This window comes from Rhinatrema bivittatum, unplaced genomic scaffold, assembly GCF_901001135.1.
Source record: "Rhinatrema bivittatum unplaced genomic scaffold, aRhiBiv1.1, whole genome shotgun sequence".
NCBI lineage: Eukaryota > Metazoa > Chordata > Amphibia > Gymnophiona > Rhinatrematidae > Rhinatrema > Rhinatrema bivittatum.
This window is the reverse complement of record NW_021821408.1, coordinates 41,398-62,015: the sequence shown is the minus strand read 5'-3', so window position 1 is coordinate 62,015 and position 20,618 is coordinate 41,398. Positions and strand designations below refer to the sequence as shown.

At 45.1% G+C, this 20,618-nt stretch overlaps 1 protein-coding gene across 1 annotated transcript in view; it reads left to right on the top strand.

Annotated features, from left to right (window-relative positions):
- LOC115082653 (rapamycin-insensitive companion of mTOR-like) overlaps positions 1–20,618 on the top strand; it is a gene marked incomplete at its 3' end in the record, with an annotated part of 63,087 nt that overhangs the window by 11,019 nt on the left and 31,450 nt on the right. Inside the window, exons 4-5 of the mRNA XM_029586855.1 lie at positions 1,206–1,286; positions 2,183–2,283. Of these exons, the coding sequence (XP_029442715.1) occupies positions 1,206–1,286; positions 2,183–2,283 (182 nt within the window). The remainder of the gene's footprint in view (positions 1–1,205; positions 1,287–2,182; positions 2,284–20,618) is intronic.

The window sequence follows — 20,618 nt, the reverse complement described above, 5'->3', positions numbered from 1 at the left end:
GGTTGAATCTATTAAGAAATTACTCTCTGGTTTGGGAGCACGTATGAATTGGTTGAAAGCAGATAAGCTAAAACAGAACTTCTCTAGATTAAGAAACTACCTTTTACCCATATTGCTCCAGAGATGATGATAGAAGGCTTTGTACATTCCTTAAAGACTCAAGCATATAACCTAGGAGTTATGAGATTCAGAGTTGATACTACATACTTATATCACAAATGTATGTTCATGTTTTGCACATATGCATGTAATAGGAAACTTGTGCTCCTACCTCTTACAAGGAAACTTTTCAAATGTGATACATGCTTTGATTACAAGTCGATTAGACTATTATATAACTATGGTGCTCTTAACCAAATGCAATTACACCACTTTCAAGTTGTGCAGAATACAGCAGTCTGCATTTTGTTTAATTTAAAATTGCATGTTCATATTTTATTCACAAAGAAGGGCCTAGGAAGGCAATCATGTTCCTCTTGTAAAAATGACAGTGTGCCCTCTGAGGAGTGTTGGCAGAAATGCATCTTGGATTTGAGATTCATATGTACCACTATAATATTGAAATTATAATATTTTTCATTGTTTTAAATGTTTATATTGCATAGTTATTAGCAAGTATTTTGTGAGATTATTGGGTAGGTAGTGATATTTTAAAACCATATTTTGAAAAACATTTTACACATCATTCTAAGAGAGAATATTTCATAAGATTTTTTTTTTCAATTTTTCCACTTTTGTCCTTTGTGAAAATGTTTCCCCGAGTTTTACTGTTTGTTTCTGGGCCTTAACATTTGTTGGAAGAAGTAGGAAAAGGCCAAAAGAAGATAGAAGGGAATGAAGGGGAAAAGGCAGGAAGGAGAAGAGAAGGAATATTGGCAAAAAAAAGTCAGGGAGGCTGATAAAATGGGAGTAAAGAAAAACTCGAGAAAAATGTTAACTGTCCTGTTCAAGGAATAGAATAACATGTGTCAGAGTGAGTTTATAGAGCAGGTTATGCAGTTGTCCTGACATTTCACGAGAATAAAATTTGAGTCATTGCTAACAGATTTTTTGTGGAATTCTTGAGAGATAACGAGGATTGGTTCGTAGTAAAGCAAAAATACTTTCTCATATATGCAGTCTTCTATGCAAATCTTATGAAAGAATGCACATCTATTCCAGATGAAATATTTTTGTATATCTTCATTTTTTTGTTTGTTTTTTAGGGTCTGGTTGAAGTGATAACTAGTAGTGATGACCCGGTGTCTGTTAGGGCAACAATCCTGCTTGGGGAGCTTTTGCATATGGTAAATCAATGTTTGCTTTTATGACTGCTAAACAATTGATTTAATTTCAGGTTTAAAAATGTAGTTAAAATGAGGTGCTCTTTTGGACACGGCCTCAATGGCAGTACACATACATGGGTCATATGATCTTCATCTCATCTGTCTGAGCTTGACATAAGAAAAACATTTGGGACAGTGAAACTATAGCTCAAGAAATTCTAACCAATAAAAAAAAACATGAAAGTGAAAGAGGCTCAGTCATATAAAAAATGTTCCATCAAAAATTGGTTGTTTAAATGATAATAGTCTTTAGCTGGAAAAACACTTCAAACCTTCTGAAAACTAAACTTTTTAACCCCCCCCCCCCAAAAAATTTTGTACAATATGTGCAAAATGCCTCAAAAATAACAAAAGAAATTTGCAATTTAATAAGCTGACATCAAAAAAATAATTTGAAATGTCCATATAGTGGTAACACTGTTGAGAACAAACTTTTTCAGGTAAATTTTACTTTATGATCTGCAAGATGTGGATCTTTTCTCCTTGTTAAACAGGTAGTAATTGGTGAAATAAACATTGCATGATGCACATTACAACTATTGTTTAGTTGCTTAAAAATCCATTCAGGCAGGTAAATGTTTGTAATCATTGTAAGGAGACTTAAATATATATTTATGAAATATTTGCTCCAAATTATTCAATAAAAAAATACCTAGAACAACTTTTCAGTGGAGTAACACTTTGATAAACCTATTTCTTAATGTTACTGGAAGACAAGTCCCTTATTTCTATACTGTTGAAGTCTTACATTTAAAATAAAGATGATTTTCAAGTATTATGATGAATATCCTCCTGCTTCTAACTTGCTTTATACAATGTCATGTCAGAATAGTTAATCTTCTATATTTTGATTTCAGGCAAACACAATCCTTCCTCACTCACATAGCCATCATTTACACTGCTTACCAACGCTAATGAATCTAGCAGCATCATTTGATATTCTGAAGGACACAAGACTGTAAGTACCAAAGGTTATTCTAGAAAAGAGATTTACCATATTTTTCGCTCCATAAGACACACCTAGGATTCAGAGGGGGAAAATTTAAAAAAAAAAAAAAAAGTGTGCTAAATTTTCTCTGTTCCTGGGTGTCTGTGTGTCTTATGGAGCAAATTAGGGGTGTGCATACAATTTTATTTGTCCCAGTTTCGTTTTCGGGTCTGGGGAGGGCCATTTCAGTCCACTCACTGGATCAGAAAACTTTTATCGTTCTCCCCACCCCAACCCTTTAAATTTAATTAAGTACACCCCCCCCCCCCCAAGTCTTGCCAAAAGTCCCTGGTGGTCCAGTGGGGATCCCAGGAGCGATCTCCTGCTCTTGGGCTGTTGCTGCCAGTAATCAAAATGGTGCCGGTGGCCCTTTGCCCTTACTATGTGATGGGCTACTGGTGCCATTGGTCGGCCCCTGTCACATGGTAGGAGCAATGGACGGCCAGCGCCATCTTGGCGTGGGCCGTCCATTGTTCCTGCCATGTGGCAGGCCCAAGAGCAGGAGATCGCTCCCGGGACCCCCCGCTGGACCACCAGGGACATTTGGCAAGTCTTGGGGAGGGTGGGGGTTGTAGTTGATTATTTTTTTTTTTTTTTATATTCACTCCATAAGACGCACAGACATTTCCCCCCCCACTTTTGGGGGAAAAAAAGTGCGTCTTATGGAGCGAAAAATAAGGTAAATGTACATTCCTTTACGAGAGTTAAAAAGGCATTGCTAAAACAGTATTTTTTTATGCAGTCATAAAAATGTGTTTGTGCCTTTGTGACATCTTCTATATTTACAAGTTTGTAACAAATTTGGTAATTCTGCAAGTATTTCTCTTTAGTGTATCTTGTAGCCAGGTGTTTTCAACACTTGCCACTTACTCCATCCCTTCAGCTTATCAAGGTAAAATTGTTTTGCAGTGGCCCGAGCAAGGATTTTCACTTTAATTATTTGTCCTTTGTTTTGTCCAGGTTTGCGTAACATTGCAAAATACTGCAATTACTTTTAAAGCCCACTAGGCTTTCATGATTAGATGTAATGCAGAAATTTGGGAGTATTCATAGTTATGGAGTTTTGTAAATAATTGTCATGGACTATCCCCTACAGTGAGGGTCTCTGTCCAAAATCTATATAGGCATCTCTATGAGGCACAAGGAGTTGATGTTGACGAGTGGAGACAGGCAGTAAGTGTGTTGGCCTGTGTTCTGCAAAGGTTTCTCCAATTACATTTTCCAGTTTAAAAGCCACTTGTTTTTCACTCAGACATAGTGGACCTATATCCCTTGTTTTTCTACTTTTTTGTGGGCGTGATAGGTTCCCCTTTTTTCTCACTAAGGCTCAGATGTAATAATTTGCACTTAGCTATTTGCACATGGTTGTGTGCATATTTTTGTGTACACAAATTTACTCCTGATTTAACAAGGAGTTTACTGCTCTCAGAATGTGTGCACAAAAATGAAAAAAAAACAAAACAAAACCCCAGCATAATTAGCACTGTTCTATGTATATCCAGTGTTACTCATGGCATTAGTTATTACTCAAATATTTTGAAACATCACCTACTAAGTGAAAATGTTAGACAGAACAAAGAAATCACTAGAAAAGGATCTCTTTAAAACTCCATCCAAAGCTGAAAAAAGGAAACATAAAGGGATTGTTCTCAAAAAGCTACTGAATATCATATCTTTTACAGTGCCACAATTTCATCTTCATAACCCACCCAGGGGCTGATGAAATAAAGTTCGTCCAGCTTAGTTCATAGGTTTACACACAGTTGGATATGCTTTTTGGACAAGCTAGATTAGCACCCGATACAATAAGGAGATTAACACGTCTAAAACATGCACCCAAACACATGCGTAGCAGAGAGTGCCCATCACATGTAAATTCCATTTAGATGAGACTATTAGCTATTACCCTGCTGATGCAGAAAATTGCTGGGTGCCCAATGCACATTTTTTAATGCGACAAATTTAACTCCAGCCCCAGAGGTAGCGCAAAGCCAATCTAGAAGTCAAGAGCTCATGAGAAATTAACAAATACTATCCTCTGTGTTTCCTCCTTCTTAGTATTATTGTGATACTTAAATTGTCTGCTTGTGGTGGTGAGAAATAAATGTATTTTGGCTTGATTTAAAAAAAAAATCTTCTGGACGCACAATTTAGATGACCATAGGAAAGGACGCTTAGCTATCTGCATCTTCAGCAAAATCGGCCAGAAGTGGGATAAAAACAGACACTCATATTGAGCGCCTGTTGCAGTTGTGGGGCCCCGATACATTTGAGCGCTAGGGATGCACAATTCTCTTCTAGTTTGACCTTTTTTACTTAGCCCTTCATTTAAATACTGCATTGGGCATCGAGGGGATGTGGCTGTGTGCATGTTAGGAAAATGGGCGCTCAAAACAAGCACCCGTTTTCAGTGTGCATCGTATTGTGTTGGCCCCCTAAAGTCTTAATCCACAGTCATTTTTCTAACATATTTTCTATGTATTTAAAAATGTATTTGGGAAATTAAACTTTGAATTAAATATCGGCGTTCTTGCACTTTTTATGACAAACAGCATCTAAAGGTTTGTTTGAAATATTGACATATCTTAAATAGCATCATGTTTCTTTTTAATGCAAACACCCAAAACGGGCTGTTTTTCCAATATATGTCTTCTTCTGGAATATGTCTGTGTTACCTAGGCTGGTGAGTCCCTTCAGGTCACATGATGGGCACGTAAGAGCCTTTTAATATTTTTACTAAAACACACACTCAAACCTGAATCCTGGTCGTCCATCCTTTTTTTTTTTTTTAATTAAATGTGTAATACACAATGTCAAAATCACAGTGTCACATAGCCATAGGTAATTTCATTTATGTCAGTTAATGGTGAACAATCCAAACTTGTAATGTCAATTTTAGTGTTGTACCCAATATAATTATGTAATAAACATGTGTGAATACCCAGAAAGTGAAATCTTGTATTCAGTTGTGTAGTTTTTTATTTATTCCTCTGTGCCCCTCCTCCAGGAGCATGGTAGAGAAATATCATTGCTCTCTCTAAAATTTTCATTAAATCCATTCTCTGCAAGGTGAAAATCCAGTACTATTCCCGGTAATAAAGTCAAGCTTGCCTCTCTTCTCCCATGCAATAGGCATAACTTGTTCTAAAATAGTCATCTGAGTTGAGGAAAAATATGTCCATGATCTATACCATGTTGTTCATGGTATAGATCATGATACCATGCCTATCCATAGACAACTCAGGTGTTTGTTAAATCTCTTCCATGTAGCCCATTTTGTGCGACCAACATACACTTTCTGATATGGGCATATGCTGGCTTATACAACATGATTGAAACAACAGGCAGTTGAAATTTTCCTGACAACCTTAAAATTAGAAAAAGGATGAATCTAATTTTGTCCAGATATGGTGTTTATACAAAAATCACAACTCTGTCAAGGGTCTTGTCTCTTGGAATTTTTTTTCTCATCCAACAGGCTGCATGCACTATCTTATCTCGTATATTGGCTCCACGAGAATAAGCTATCATAGGCATTTCCTTAAAAACCTGGCACATGCCCCGGTTTCCTAATAGAAGTGGCTATATCGCATGCTCTGTTCTGTTGTTCAGGTCTTGACTTGCGTTGTATAAGGGAATCTCTATCGGAATACTTTTATATGCTTTCAGAAGCACTGATGATGGATACCCATGTTCCTGATATAAACAGGTGTGCTTATCTCTTAATTCCTCCTTGTCTGTGCAAATCCTCCAAATTTGTTTGGTTAAAGCAAGTCACTTCTCCATTCCTTTCGCTCAGCTTTTACTCAATTTACAATCTTCAAATAATAAAACTAATTTCCTAGCATGTAGCCAGATGGACTCAGAACAAGTGGGTATAGTGTGCTCGTGCTAGCAGTTGGAGACGGATCTGACGTCAGCACGGGTACATATACCCCCACAGGAAGTGAAGCAACTCAGTAATTTCCGTCTCCAAAGCAGTTTGGAGCTCCTGCACGCTCGCTGAGCGTGTTTTCCAAATCTACTTTCTACTTTTGACTTCTAAATTCTTGAGAAGATACCGACGAGCCCCGCACTCCTGCGGTGATACCCTCGGGTCCCTCCCCCAGTTGAGTTTCCCGAGGTGATTTCCGCGATCCCTCGGAGGTCTAGGCCTCGGTCCGGGGGCCGAATCGCGACAGGGATCTAGCCCCCGAGCGAGAAGGGCTCGGGCCTGGCCGAGAGGCGCCTAGGTCCCGGCGTAGACTTAGCCCCGAGCGAGATGAGTTCGGCGGCTTAGAGGCAGCGGGTGCACCTCCTTGAGCGCGGCGGTGAAGGTATTTCCCCTCTCCCCCACAGCCAGAGACAGCCCGGTTACAGCCGGGAAGCGCCGAGGATCAGGTAAGGCGTACATCTCTTACATTTCCAAAGGTCTCCGAGGTGCGAGGATTGGCGGCGTTGCCGGTAGGCGACACACAGTGGAGGTCGCCATTTTGTCTGCCTTGTTAAGGTATTGAGCGCCCAGGATAGGCGCCTGTACATAGGCGCACAACGCAGCATATACATTACTAAGCGTATGTTATTGAGCGCATATTGTATACATAGTGCTGTACGCATATTCTTGAGCGCATATTGTATATTATAGAGCGCATAGTGCTGAACGCATATTCTTGAGCGCATATTGTATATTTGAGCGCATATTATATATTATTGAGCGCATATTGCTGAACGCATATTCTTGAGCGCATATTATATATTATTGAGCGCATATTGCTGAACGCATATTCTTGAGCGCATATTATATATATTTGAGCGCATATTGTACATTATTGAGCGCATATTGCTGAACGCATATTCTTGAGCGCATATTATATATTATTGAGCGCATATTGCTGAACGCATATTCTTGAGTGCATATTATATATATTTGAGCGCATATTGTACATTATTGAGCGCATATTGCTGAACGCATATTATTAAGCGCATATTATTAAGCGCATATAATTATATATATATATATATATATATATATATATATATATATATATATATATATATATATATATATAATTATCTGATCTTCATTTTCCTTCTTACTCCTAGTTATTGATTCCCTGTTACATGTAACTGCTTTTCTGCACCATTGTTCAAATTGTAAAGTTTATTGCACCCCTGTTTCTTGTGAACCAGCATGATGGGACTACCGTCTTGAATGTTGATATATAAAAAAACTTAAATAAATAAATAAATAAATAAGCCAGCGCCCCGCATTCGCAAGATGCGATGGACCACTTGAACGCCCCGGCGTTTCCAGAGGCGGCATCTCCTGACTCCGGCGTGAAAGCTCTTGGCCTGTGCTCAGCGTGCCAGCTTAGAGTCACGCAGAGCGAGGAGTCAGACTCCCTTTGTGCCCAATGTGAGGAGGCCGTGGGAGCCTCGGGCCAGGACCAGTCTCAACCGAGGTTTACCGACAGTTCCCCAGGGGCCACCCCGGATTTAGCGGGGTGCCCTGAACAGCCAGGAATTCCGGGGGACTTGGTACCCCGACGGCTAGAGACCGCTTCCATTTCCTGGGTGGACTTATTTAAGGGGATTCACGCCTTTGTACAGATGCAGTCGGCTTCCCGTCCAGGCCCTGTTGCCCCGGCTGACCCTGTCCCCGGACCCTCTCGCCCTTATCGCGGGCACCCGCCTCCGGGCAGTCCGGCTCCTGTGGACCTTGATGTCTCGGAGGACGAGTCCGAACCCCCCGAGGAGGGGGAACTTCCCTCGGGGATAGAGCCATATCGAACTATGAGGCAGTTCTTTCCCAAGGAGGATCTCTCCGACCTGGTCTCTCACTGCCTGACGGAGTTGGCTATTTCAGGCCCGAGCACCACCTCGGCATCTACGCAGAACCCCCTGCTGGAGGGACTTCGTCCCACAGCCCGCCATTTCCCCTTCCTGCAAGCGGCACAACAGCTGATCGATTTGGAGTGGAATGCGCCGGAGGCCTCGTTCAAAGGGGGTCGGGCCCTGTCCGGCATGTACCCCCTGGACCCGGCAATCAAGGATATGCTGGCATGCCCTAAGGTGGACGCCTTGGTTAGCGCTGTGGTCAAGCGCACTACCATTCCAGTGGAGGGGGGGGGGGGGGGCGGCCCTCAAGGAGGCTCATGACCGACGCCTGGACGCCATCCTGAAACAAACTTTTGAGGTGGCGAATCGCAACCTGCTGCACAGTAGTAATGCGTTCCTGTTTGTCACAGGTCAGGAACAATGCTCCGGCAGCAGACATGGAGTCAGCTCTATCGTTCCTTACGGATGCCGCCTCCGACCTAGTCCGTACGACGGCCAAGGGGGTCTCATCCTCAGTAGCAGCCAGGAGGCAGCTCTGGATACGGAACTGGTCAGCCGACGCTTCTTCTAAGACACGTCTCACTAGAATGCCGTTCAAGGGTTCTCTTCTGTTCGGCAGCGACTTAGATAAACTGGCCAGCACATGGGGTGCCTCTCCAGTACCTCGACTGCCGGAAGACAGGTCCAAGAGGAACCAGCGCACCTTTCCGAGGCCCTCCAGAGGTAGAAGCTCCCAACGCTTCACTCCCTATAGGAGTCGCTACCAGGCACCTCGTCCTCAGGCCAGGAACCAGTCCTTTCGGACCAAGCAGCACAAGAGGGGAGCCGGCTCGGGTTCGGGTCCAGGCCGCACCCCACAATGAGAACCAGCCGATCCATCCGGGGGATGGAGCCATAGGGGGCAGGTTAACCCTCTTCTACCCCAGGTGGGTCGAGATTACGTCAGACCAGTGGGTCCTCGCCATCATCCGAGAGGGGTATAATCTGGACTTCCATCACATCCCTCCGGACAGGTTTGTGGAATCTCCGTGTCCAATCCACAAGAAGGCAGCATTGGAAGCTACCCTAGCAAGGCTCCTGTCCTTGAAAGGCCATAATCCCAGTACCTGCATGGGAAATGGATTCTGGGCACTATTCCATTTATTTCATGGTACCCAAGAAAGAGGGCACTTTCCGGCCCGTATTGGACCTCAAGTCAGTCAACCGATACTTAAGGGTCCCGAGGTTTCGCATGGAAACTCTGCGCTCAGTCAAGACCGCAGTACAGCCAGGGGAGTTCCTCACGGCCTTAGACTTGTCAGAAGCCTACCTGCATATCCCGATCCATCGGGATCATCAGCGCTACCTACACTTCAAGGTTCTGGGACGACAATTCCAATTCCGGGCTTTGCCCTTCGGGTTAGCCACGGCGCCACGGACCTTCACCAAGGTGATCGTAGTGGTAGCAGCGGCACTCAGGAGGGAAGGAATCCTTGTCCATCCCTTCCTAGATGATTGGCTGATCAGGGCGAAATCCCGAGAGGAGAGCCATCAGGCAACCAACAGAGTGATCGCCCTTCTGGAAAGCCTGGGATGGGTCGTCAACCTAAGCAAGAATTGCCTACAGCCTTCCCAATCACTGGAATACCTGGGAGTCCGGTTCGACACCCAGGCAGACAGTCAGCCTCACCACCAAGAGAAGGTTCAAACTCCAGACGCGTCTACGGTCCTTGATGGGAGCCAGCCGGCCCATAGCTTGGGAATATCTGCAGGTTCTCAGTCTCATGGCATCCACCCTGGAAGTGGTACCCTGGGCGCGGGCCCATATGAGACCACTACAAAGCTCCCTCCTCTCTCGATGGAGCCCACGCTTCCGGAATTACTCCGTGCATCTACCTCTACCAGCCAGAGTGTGGACCCAGCTACAGTGGTGGTTGCAGTCCGACCACATGAGCAGGGAGTCGAAGATGTCCTCCCCCACGTGGACTCTGCTCACCACTGATGCCAGCCTGAGCGGATGGGGAGCGCACTGCGAAGAGCTCACCGCCCAAGGGCGGTGGAACAGAGAAGAGTCGGGGTGGAACATCAACCGTCTGGAGGCACGGGCAGTCTGGTTAGCCTGCCTGCGATTTGCTCACAGACTGCGGAACAGAGCAGTCAGAGTGATGTCCGACAACGCCACCACGGTGGCATACATCAACCGACAGGGCGGAACCAGAAGCCAACAGGTGTCCCTAGAGATAGCCCCCGCTGATGGCTTGTGCAGAGGCGAATCTCCAGGACATTTCCGCCATCCACATTTCCGGAAGGGACAACACCGCGGCAGACTTCCTCAGCAGGGAAAGCCTAAATCCGGGAGAATGGCAGCTGTCCCCCACAGCCTTCCAGATGATCGTGGATCAGTGGGAGACTCCGGACATGGACCTACTAGCGGACAGGTCCAATGCTCAAGTACCCAGATACTTCAGCCGCAAGCGAGATCCGTTCTCTCACGGGATCGACGCCCTGGTTCAGCCATGGCCTCCAGGGACCCTGCTATACACCTTTCCGCCATGGCCCCTGCTGGGCGCCCTTATACACAAGATTCAGAGGCACAGGGGCCTAGTTCTTCTAGTGGCACCAGACTGGCCAAGAAGACCTTGGTAAGCGGATATGAGAAGACTACTGACAGGGGAGCCTCTTACCCTGCCTCCTCTCAGGGACCTACTTCGTCAAGGTCCCATCCTCCACGAGGATCCAGCTCAATTCTCTCTTACGGTCTGGCCATTGAGAGGGCTAGACTGAAGAAAAGAGGTTACTCGGAGCCGGTGATAGACACACTCCTCCGAGCTCGCAAGTTTTCCACATCCCTCACCTACTTGGATCTGGAGAGTATTTGAAGCCTGGTGCGACACTCATGGCACCAATCCACATGCGACTACTATCCCTATTGTTCTGGATTTCCTGCAGGATGGGCTTCAGAAGGGTCTCTCCCTAAGCTCCATCAAGGTTCAGGTGGCTGCGCTGTCTTGCTACGGTCCAAGGAGGGATGGCAAGACCATTGCCACGCACCCAGATGTTTCCCGCTTCCTGAAAGGAGTCAAGCACATTCGTCCGCCACTGAAGTGGCCGGTACCCCTGTGGAACCTCAACATAGTTTTGGATTTCCTCGCGGGATCCACCTTCAGACCCCTTCGGGGCCTGTCTCTCCGTTCGCTAACTTTGAAGATGGTATTCTTGCTGGCAGTGTGTTCCGCACGCAGCATCTCAGAGCTACAAGCGCTGTCCTGCCGTGATCCCTTTCTCATGGCTATCCATCTCCGCACGGTTCCCTCTTTCTTACCTAAAGTAGTCTCACAATTTCACCTCAACCAAACCATATCTTTGCCAACTATGGCGGGTTTGAAGAAATCAGAAGAAGGGCGTTTGCTACGCCATCTCGATATCGGCAGATTGCTGCCCAGATACCTGGAAATGACAGAAGCAGTACGAAAGATGGACCATCTGTTTGTCCTTCACAGCGGGAAGAAACAAGAAGTGGCCTCACGGCCCACCATCGCCCGCTGGATCAAAGACGTTATCAGAGCGGCCTACGTAGAGGCCGGGAAGTCACCACCTCTGCAGGTCAAGGCTCATTCTACCAGAGCGCAGGCGGCCTCTTGGGCAGAATCTAGGATGCTGTCGCCCGCGGAGATATGTAAGGCGGCGACGTGGTCCTCCCTCCATACTGTTTCCAGATTTTACAGTCTGGATGTCCAGGCCAGGGAGGACTCAGCATTCGCAAGGGCAGTCCTGAATGGACCTCGGGCAGCCTCCCGCCCAGTCCGGGAGTAGCTTTTGTACATCCCACTTGTTCTGAGTCCATCTGGCTACACGCTAGGAAATGTTGAGATTACTTACCTGATAATCTCCTTTTCCTTAGTGTAGACAGATGGACTCAGCATCCCGCCCGGCTGCCGGTATACATGGGTTTCACCGAATCAAGGTAAGCCATGTCATTTTCTTACATAAGAGCATCCACCCTGCCGGGTGTCGACGCCTTCCGGTTGGGAACGCTGGCGGTCTCCAGCTACTATCAATCGGCCAGGGGAATCCTGTTTCACTAATTCATTGATCGGTCAGTACACATATATCCATAACAGCTTTTGCAAGGAAGATTACTGAGTTGCTTCACTTCCTGTGGGGGTATATGTACCCGTGCTGACGTCAGATCCGTCTCCAACTGCTAGCACGAGCACACTATACCCACTTGTTCTTCCATCTGTCTACACTAAGGAAAAGGAGATTATCAGGTAAGTAATCTCAACATTTCATTTTGCACCTAACTGAATTTAAACCACATCACGTCGTATGTCTTATAGACCTATATAGGAGAAGGTGACACTGTCACCCTCACTCAGCTCTCCACATCATGTTAGCAAATACATCACATACCCCAGACTGAAAAGCCAAGGCGATTAGAGACCCAAACTTGCCCACCAGATAATCTGACTCCTTTCTTAAACTCTCTGAACTCCTATGTGATTTTGTTACTGCTACCCATAAGCTACTTGTAATAGGAGACTTAAAAGCTGCCCCTCCTAAAGGTGACACAGTCAGCTTCAAATGTAGCCTGGATGATCTCGGTCAGGTAATCAAAGTCCCCATTCACTAGCACGGCCACTCTCATGACTTGATATTCCACTCTGCCATCATGAACTTAGACCCTAACACAGTAACGGTGGACTCAGTCTCCTGTCAAACCATCACCTAATGTGGGCCACACTTTCAGTCTCTCTAAAATAACCCATTGTGTTCCTGAACTCAAATCTTTCACTAGAAACATGTCTTTTGCTGCAAGTGAATGTATAAGTTGGCTCCTCAACATACCAAAAAGCCTGACCACTTTGAAACAAGTAGAACTCCTAGTCCAGCAATGGAATAACAGATTCAGTGCAGCTATTGAGACCCTGGCCCCCTAGCTCATCCTACCAGAATCCTCAGGAATTCTCCTTAGTTCTATGACAGTCATCTTTTAATTAAGTAACAATCCTGTTAACTTGAGCAAAAATGGTGATAAAAAAGATACCAACTTACAAAACTGCAAGGAATATGCACAAAAGATTGCAAGGCAGCCATTTGACTTGTTAAAAAAAAAAAAAAGACTACATTTATTATTTATTTATTTATTTTTATATACCAGTGTTCGATTTTACATATCACATCTCTGAACTATTAAAATTAAATAAGAATCACCCAGGAAAACCTTTTCAACTAGTATGGAAACTCTACAACCTGAATCCTAGACACCTAGTAACAGTCTGGAGAGCCCTATGTTGAACTCTTCATGGAAAAAATTCAAACTGTTTGCTCTTCCTTTGTCACTCTCCCATCCCCCTTACCCTAGGCCCTAATGACTGAAGGGTACCTCTGATACCCATCCCTCAACTTCAGACAGAGCAATTCAGCTCCCCCTAGATAATATCCCACTCTTTGCATTCAGGATAGTATCCCCACCAAGAGGTAGAAAAGATCCTTCAAATGATCAATTGATCCTATACCTTACAATGCCATCTGCAACCTTAGACAAGGCTTAATTCTCTGGCTAACAACCATAATAAAAGTCATGCCAACCTAATGCTCCCTGCCTCTTACTATAAAAAGCTGTCATCAAACATATCTTGAAGAAACCAGGCTCTGATCCAGAAATAATCAACCATTATCGTCTAGTTTCCAGCTATCTCTTTCTATCCAAACTATTGGAAAAAGTAGTCTACTTCCAGGTCCTATATTTCCTAGAGGAGGGCAATATCTTTCATGCTTACCAGTCTGGCTTCAGGAAAGGCCACAGGACAGATTCTGTCTTGTTTACCTTAACTAACAGTATTCACTTGAATGCCTCTTTTGACACTGTCGATTACCAGCTCCTGATACAATGCTTTGGAGCACAACCCTCAGATGGTTTGAATCTTTCCTGTCCATTAGAATTCATTCTGTCTCAAGGCCAACAAATCATCTTCACCCAGAGACCTCAGGGTTCAGTGCTTTTTGTGATCCTTTTCAACATCTTTATTTGTCCAAACTGTGACCTCATCCATTCTTTCAATGTTGAATGCCAACTCTGCATCAAAATAGAATCAGACCAGGCCTCATCTCAACAATTCTGTTACAAATAGTAGCCCAATGGCCAAACAGCCATAAACACTTAAACCCCTTTCGAATCAGAACTTTTCTGGCTAAGTCAAGAGCGTTCCTGCTATTGCTTCCCCCCTTATCAGGCACATTTTCAACTTGACCACAGCCTTACAATGGAAAACAAAATCTCAGAGGCGATAGACCTCCATCTTGTTAAAATGTAACTGTATGACATCCTTGTTAAAATGTAACTGTATGCTCCGTACTTCTTGTTGATTGGTTAATTATATTTTTTTGCTTAGTTCATTGTAAACCGAGTTGATTTGATTTGTATCAAGAAAGTCGGTATATAAAAGCCTTTAATAAATAAATAAATAAAATCTTACATTTGCACCAGATTTACCAACTGCAAAACTACTTTGAGGAACATAAATGCTACTATGATACATGCATTAATAACCAACTTTATTGATTATTCAAAATCCTTTTTAGTGGCATTTCACAATATAATCTTAAATACTTCCAGCTTTTACAGAGTATGGTTACTAGACTTTAAGTAGGGTCAAAGCAACTGACCATGTAAGGTCAATTTTATGCTATACTGGCTCTTGGTTTAAAGGATAGCATTCAAAACTTTGCTTAATCTTCAAAGGCATAAATCAACTGGCCCCTGAATCTCTCTCCTAGCTTTTTTTCCCCTTCGATAGCAGGGCTGAATTAGTCATGCTGTCTGGGAGTGTGCATGCGACTGGGAGTAGGCGGAGCTTTCCTCAGTGAGTTACAGAGCTTTCTGTGCTGCTGCCCGGTCGTCTTCCTGCGCGATTCTCCATTTTCCTCAGTCTCTTTTTTTCCGAGAGCCGTTTCGCACGCTGGGTTTTTTCCTCATTCTCCTTTTCAACTTTTTTGCAAGTTTTTTGCTACTGCGATGGCTCCAAAGCCATCAGGATTTAAATACTGCCATGGACATAACTACTGTTACATTTGCCTGGGGCTGGATCACGACCAAGCCTCCTGCCGAGACTGTGGTCGTATGTCACCCTGGGCCCAGCGTCAGCACGCCGAAAAAATGGTGCGGCTGCGGACGGGCTCGTATGCCCCAACATCGACACACTCTTCGCCAGGACTGGCAAAGAAAAGATAGAAAACGTCAATGAAGAGAGCCTCCTCACTTGGTCTGGGAGACCTTCTCTGCGCCGATCCAGGCGCCTGGCCCAGGTTTGACAAACCTACAGTGCCTGAAAAAAGAGCTGGGGCACCGGCTCCGGTACCTCCACAGGACAAAAGATCCCCACATGTGTCAATCGGGCCACAGGGACCTGTTCCCGATAGACTCTGCTCCTTGGCGCCGAAATCGTCGATGCACTTGATGCAGCCGGAGTGCCCGAAGACTGCGATGCACTTGGCGCACGGCACTCCTTCGCATCCGACGCACGCGGCGCAAAAAAACACTTGGCGCATTCGCGCCCGGCACACACCTCAATGCATGCAATGCATGCCTCAATGCGGATGACGCAACCAGGCCAGAAAAGACCATCCACCACATCCTAAGAAGACGGACAAGACCAAACATGCTCACAGAGCCCCATCCACTCATTCTGAGCACTCTGGTCACTCCATCACATCTAAACATCCAAGTGAAAGCCCTGACATAGACATGGAGTTCTTGTCAGATCCAGGTTCCCTTTCTTCAGGAGGTGCAATGGCTTATCTTCAGTATCTCGCAGCAAAAGGTTATCTCCTCAGATGCAGGTACCACTCCATAAAAGGCACAGTCAGTCTCCACGCATCCGACCGAGTCCTCAATCGAAACACCCAATGGCACAAAATATTCTGCTGGCAGTACTGCCTGCAAGACATTCCTCAACACTGGGACAGTTACCCCCACAACTAAGTAACCTAGCATCCAGAACCATGCTGCAGATTTCACAGGCGCGTACCTCCTTAGGATCTCGAATCTATGAAATCCAAACCACCGATGACATCTCCTCATCCTTCACCTGCATCGCCTCCGCCTGGGCCAGCTGCCTCGGCCAACTTCCCATCGCCAACTCCTGCTCTCCTACGCAGCCTGGATTCGCTGATCTCCTCATCCTCACCAAGCTCCTCTACGGGCATGCCTTCAGATCCACCAGAAGGCTTGCCAGAACCGTATTCACCACTGGAGGATCTATCATACGCAAAATTCATTGAAAAAGTAGGGAATCTTCTGAAATTGGAGACCAGAAAGATTCCAGATCCCAGAGCCAAAAGCTTAGGTATCCTTAAAATTTTCGAGGTGCCACCAGAACCGAACGCTTTAACCCCACATTTTGTTTTAGACTGGGTCCTCCACAAGATGTGGGAAACCTCCTTTTCCACCATAGCCGCATCTCAGAAAACGGGCCTAAAATATAGAATGAGAAATTCTACCATCTACAATTCCACTCAACCTACCTCATAACTCTATTGTGGTTGAGTCTGCGTTGGCAAAGTCAAAACAGTCCAAACTCCACGCAAACGCACCTCCGGGAAAGGACCACAAGTACATGGATGACTTTGGCCGCAGAGTATACCATGCTTCCATGTTATCCACAAAAATACCGCACTATCAATTCTATATGACACAATATTTATATGAGTGTCGACAAAAATTGCACCCGATTTGTCTAACCGCTGACAACACCTTGCCACAGGCCTTCCTGGACATGGAAGAAGGTCTGCACCATTTGCTTCGGTCAGTTTACGAGGCATTTGAATCCTCTACGAGATCTTCTTCAACCGCTATCGCTGCCAAGCGCCTTGCTTGGTTAAGGGCAAGCGCAATTCAGGAAGACGTTCATGATAAATTAGTGCATATCCCTTGCATGGGGGATAACTTGTTTGACGACAAATTTGGGGAAACGGTTTCCCATCTAAAAGAGCAGACTACGGTAGTACTTTCTCTCACCTCCCCCTCGGAGCCTTATGCACCTTGAAGGTTTTACCCTTCCTATAAAAGTAGATCCTACCCGAGGAGACCACTTAGACCTTTTCCTATATATCGGTCACAACAATATGGTCAGTCAAGACCTTCAACACAGCCACATCAGTCACGTGGATGACCACGCCAACAGCGACAGTCTAAACAGGGGTCCACAGCTCTACAAAAGCAGCCACCTGCTTTTTGAGTTTCATTGAGCCACTCCCGCTGCCATTCATAGGAGGTCACCTACAATATTTTTACAGCAATTAGGAGGCGAGCACCTCAGATCGTTGGGTGCTCTACATCATCAAAGAGGGTTATCGCCTGAACTTCATGGCTCTTCCATCCCTTCCTCATGTACATCGACCCAATAACCAGTCCTCAAGACAGAAATTACAAATCGACAGCTTCAAAGATCTGTTCAAACAATCCCTCCTCAACAATAGAATCAGGGGTTCTATTCCCAATACTTTCTCATATCAAAGAAATTGGGGGGCCTCTGCCCCATCCTAGATTTACGAAACCTCAACAAACACATCCAGAAAGAAAAGTTCAAGATGACCTCTCTCAAAAACATCCTACCTCTCCTGCTACCCAACGACTGGATTTGTTCCATCGACCTGAAGGAGGCGTACTCCCATATACCCCTCTTCCTGACCCTACCTTTGTTTTTGCATTCAGGACAAGCACTATCAATACAAGGTTCTACCTTTTGGCCTGTCTTCATCCCCAAGAGTATTCACGAAATGCTTAGCGGTGGTGGTAGCTCATCTCAGGCAACTATCAATCCAGATTTTTCCTGATCTGGACGACTGGCTGCCAGTAGCTTCAGATCAGACTACTCTACAAGCACATACGGTCCACACAATCAATTGTCTCCAGACACTAGGAGTCCTAATGAACTACGAAAAATCACATCTACAACCTGCCCAAACACCGCATTTCATAGGATCTCTCATCAGTACAGTGGAGGAGAGAGCCTACCTTCCACAAGACAGGGTGTTTCCGACATGCAAGCCACCCATTTTCCTTGGCACACATGTAATATTTAGTTCCCTGTTAACCGTTCTATATGTTCTAAATTACACTGTAAATAGTTAAATGTTCCAAATCATATTGTAAAATGTTAACCGTTCTAAGTTATACTGTAAAAATAAGCAGCCTATGCCTTATTTACTGTTCCGTTTATATGTGAACCAATGTGATATCTCTATCGAATGTCGGTATACAAAAAACAAATAAATAATGCTAACTCTCCTGCCTAGCGCAGAAATTATGCAGCCAATCTCATGCATTGACACGCCAAATTCTTAGCTGCTGGGTCATATGGTGGCAGCTATCCATGTAGTTCCCCACACGAAACTACACATGCGCCGCTTACAATGGGGCCTAAAAAATCAGTGGTCGCAGTTCCTGCAACCCCTCACCTCCAGAATACAACTCACCAAATCGATGATCATGGACATTCAATGGTGGCTCTCTCCCACCAACCTGTCCTCAGGGGCTCCCTTCTAGATACCTTCTCATCAGCTGACGCTTAACAACAGATGCCTCCAGGAAAGGTTGGGGAGCCCATCTAGCCGCTCTCAAAACTCAAGGATTTTGGGCTTCCCAAGAATCCACATACCAGATCAATCTCCTGGAGCTACGTGCAATCTGGAGAGCACTTCAGACCTTCTCCACTCAGGTTCGAGGAAAACGCCTCAAAGTGTATACCGACAACCAAGTCGCCATGTTTTACATAAACAAAGAAGGAGGGTCCGATTCATGGACCCTCTGTCGTGAAGCACTTTGGATGCTCCATTGGGCGAATGCATCTGAGGTATCCCTCCAGGCCACTTATCTACCAGGTCTGGACAGCTTAATCTTAATCAAACTGTAACTCTTCAAGTCTTCATGCCAAAGCCTCATAACAGTGAGCGAAATCGACTCCTACACTCGCTGGACTGTAAACAAGCTCTAGCTTACTATAAACAACGAACTCAATCTCCTTCCAGACTTTCTCAGCTCTTTCTTTCCTTTAATTCACATCACCCTGGCCAACCAGTCTCTAAGAGAACCATCGCCAGTTGGTTATTGCAATGCATTCAGTTCTGTTATAACAAATGTTCAGTCAAACTCGACAAGAAGCCTAAGGCGCACCAGATTCATGCCACAGCAGCATCAGTTGCACACTTAAGAAAGGTTTTGCTACTAGACATAAGAACATAAGAAATTGCCATGCTGGGTCAGACCATGGGTCCATCAAGCCCAGCATCCTTTTACCAACAGAGGCCAAACCAGGCCACAAGAACCTGGCAATTACCCAAACACTAAGAAGATCCCATGCTAATGATGCAATTAATAGCAGTGGCTATTCCCTAAGTAAACTTGATTAATAGCCGTTAAAGGACTTCTCCTCCAAGAACTTATCCAAACCTTTTTTGAACCCAGCTGCACTAATTGCATTAACCACATCCTCTGGCAACAAATTCCAGAGCTTTATTGTTCGTTGAGTGAAAAATAATTTTCTCCGATTAGTCTTAAATGTGCCACTTGCTAACTTCATGGAATGCCCCCTAGTCATATGCAAGGCGGCAACTTGGTCCTCCCTTCATACCTTCACATCACACTATTGTCTTCAACAACAAGCGGCCTCTGATGCAGCATTAGGCTCAGCAGTCTTGTCAACCCTTCAAAACCAATGAGACTGTCTACACTTCCTAACGGTTGGTGTCTGGGACTTCTAAAAGACATACTACATGGACATAACCCGGGAGCTAGGGACTTGCAGACAGCATGGCTAATTCAGACCTGCTATCGGCAGGAAAAAGCAAGTTTGCTTACCGTAAACGGTGTTTCCGTAGATAACAGGATGAATTAGCCATGCGATCCCTCCCTCCTTCCTAGACAGTCATACTTAAATGGTTAACTCTTGCTTGACTACAAAGAGACTGAGGAAAATGGAGAATCGCGCGGGAAGACGACCACGCAGCCGCACAGAATCAAAGCTCTGTGACTCACTGAGGAAAGCTCCGCCTACTCCTGGTCGCGTGCACACTCTTAGACAGCATGGCTAATTCATCCTGCTATCTATGGAAACACCGTTTACGGTAAGCAAATTGCTTATTCTCCTATACTCCTACAAGGGAACTTTGATCCTCCCAAAGGGCCCTTCTATTTTTCCCTCCTCTAGCTTTAGCCAGATTAATTTGCATAAGACTTTGTGCATTTAGCTGCTATGCCCCAAATTGGAGTTAATATGAGCTCTCCTAAACATGACTCAGGTGAGAGCCTTCCTCCTGTAGTAGTAGGCCTCCATCCTGATGGCCATAGCTGAAGAGGTCCAGAATAGTCAGCAGACATCAGCTTGGCTCATGTTGTCGCTTGGGCCACATGTCTGCAGCGGTGCACGGTACTCTCATGGCACGTCTGTACATGAGAAGAGCCCAGTGGACCTTGATGTTGCAGTGGCTTCATGCCTTCCAGGACCCCT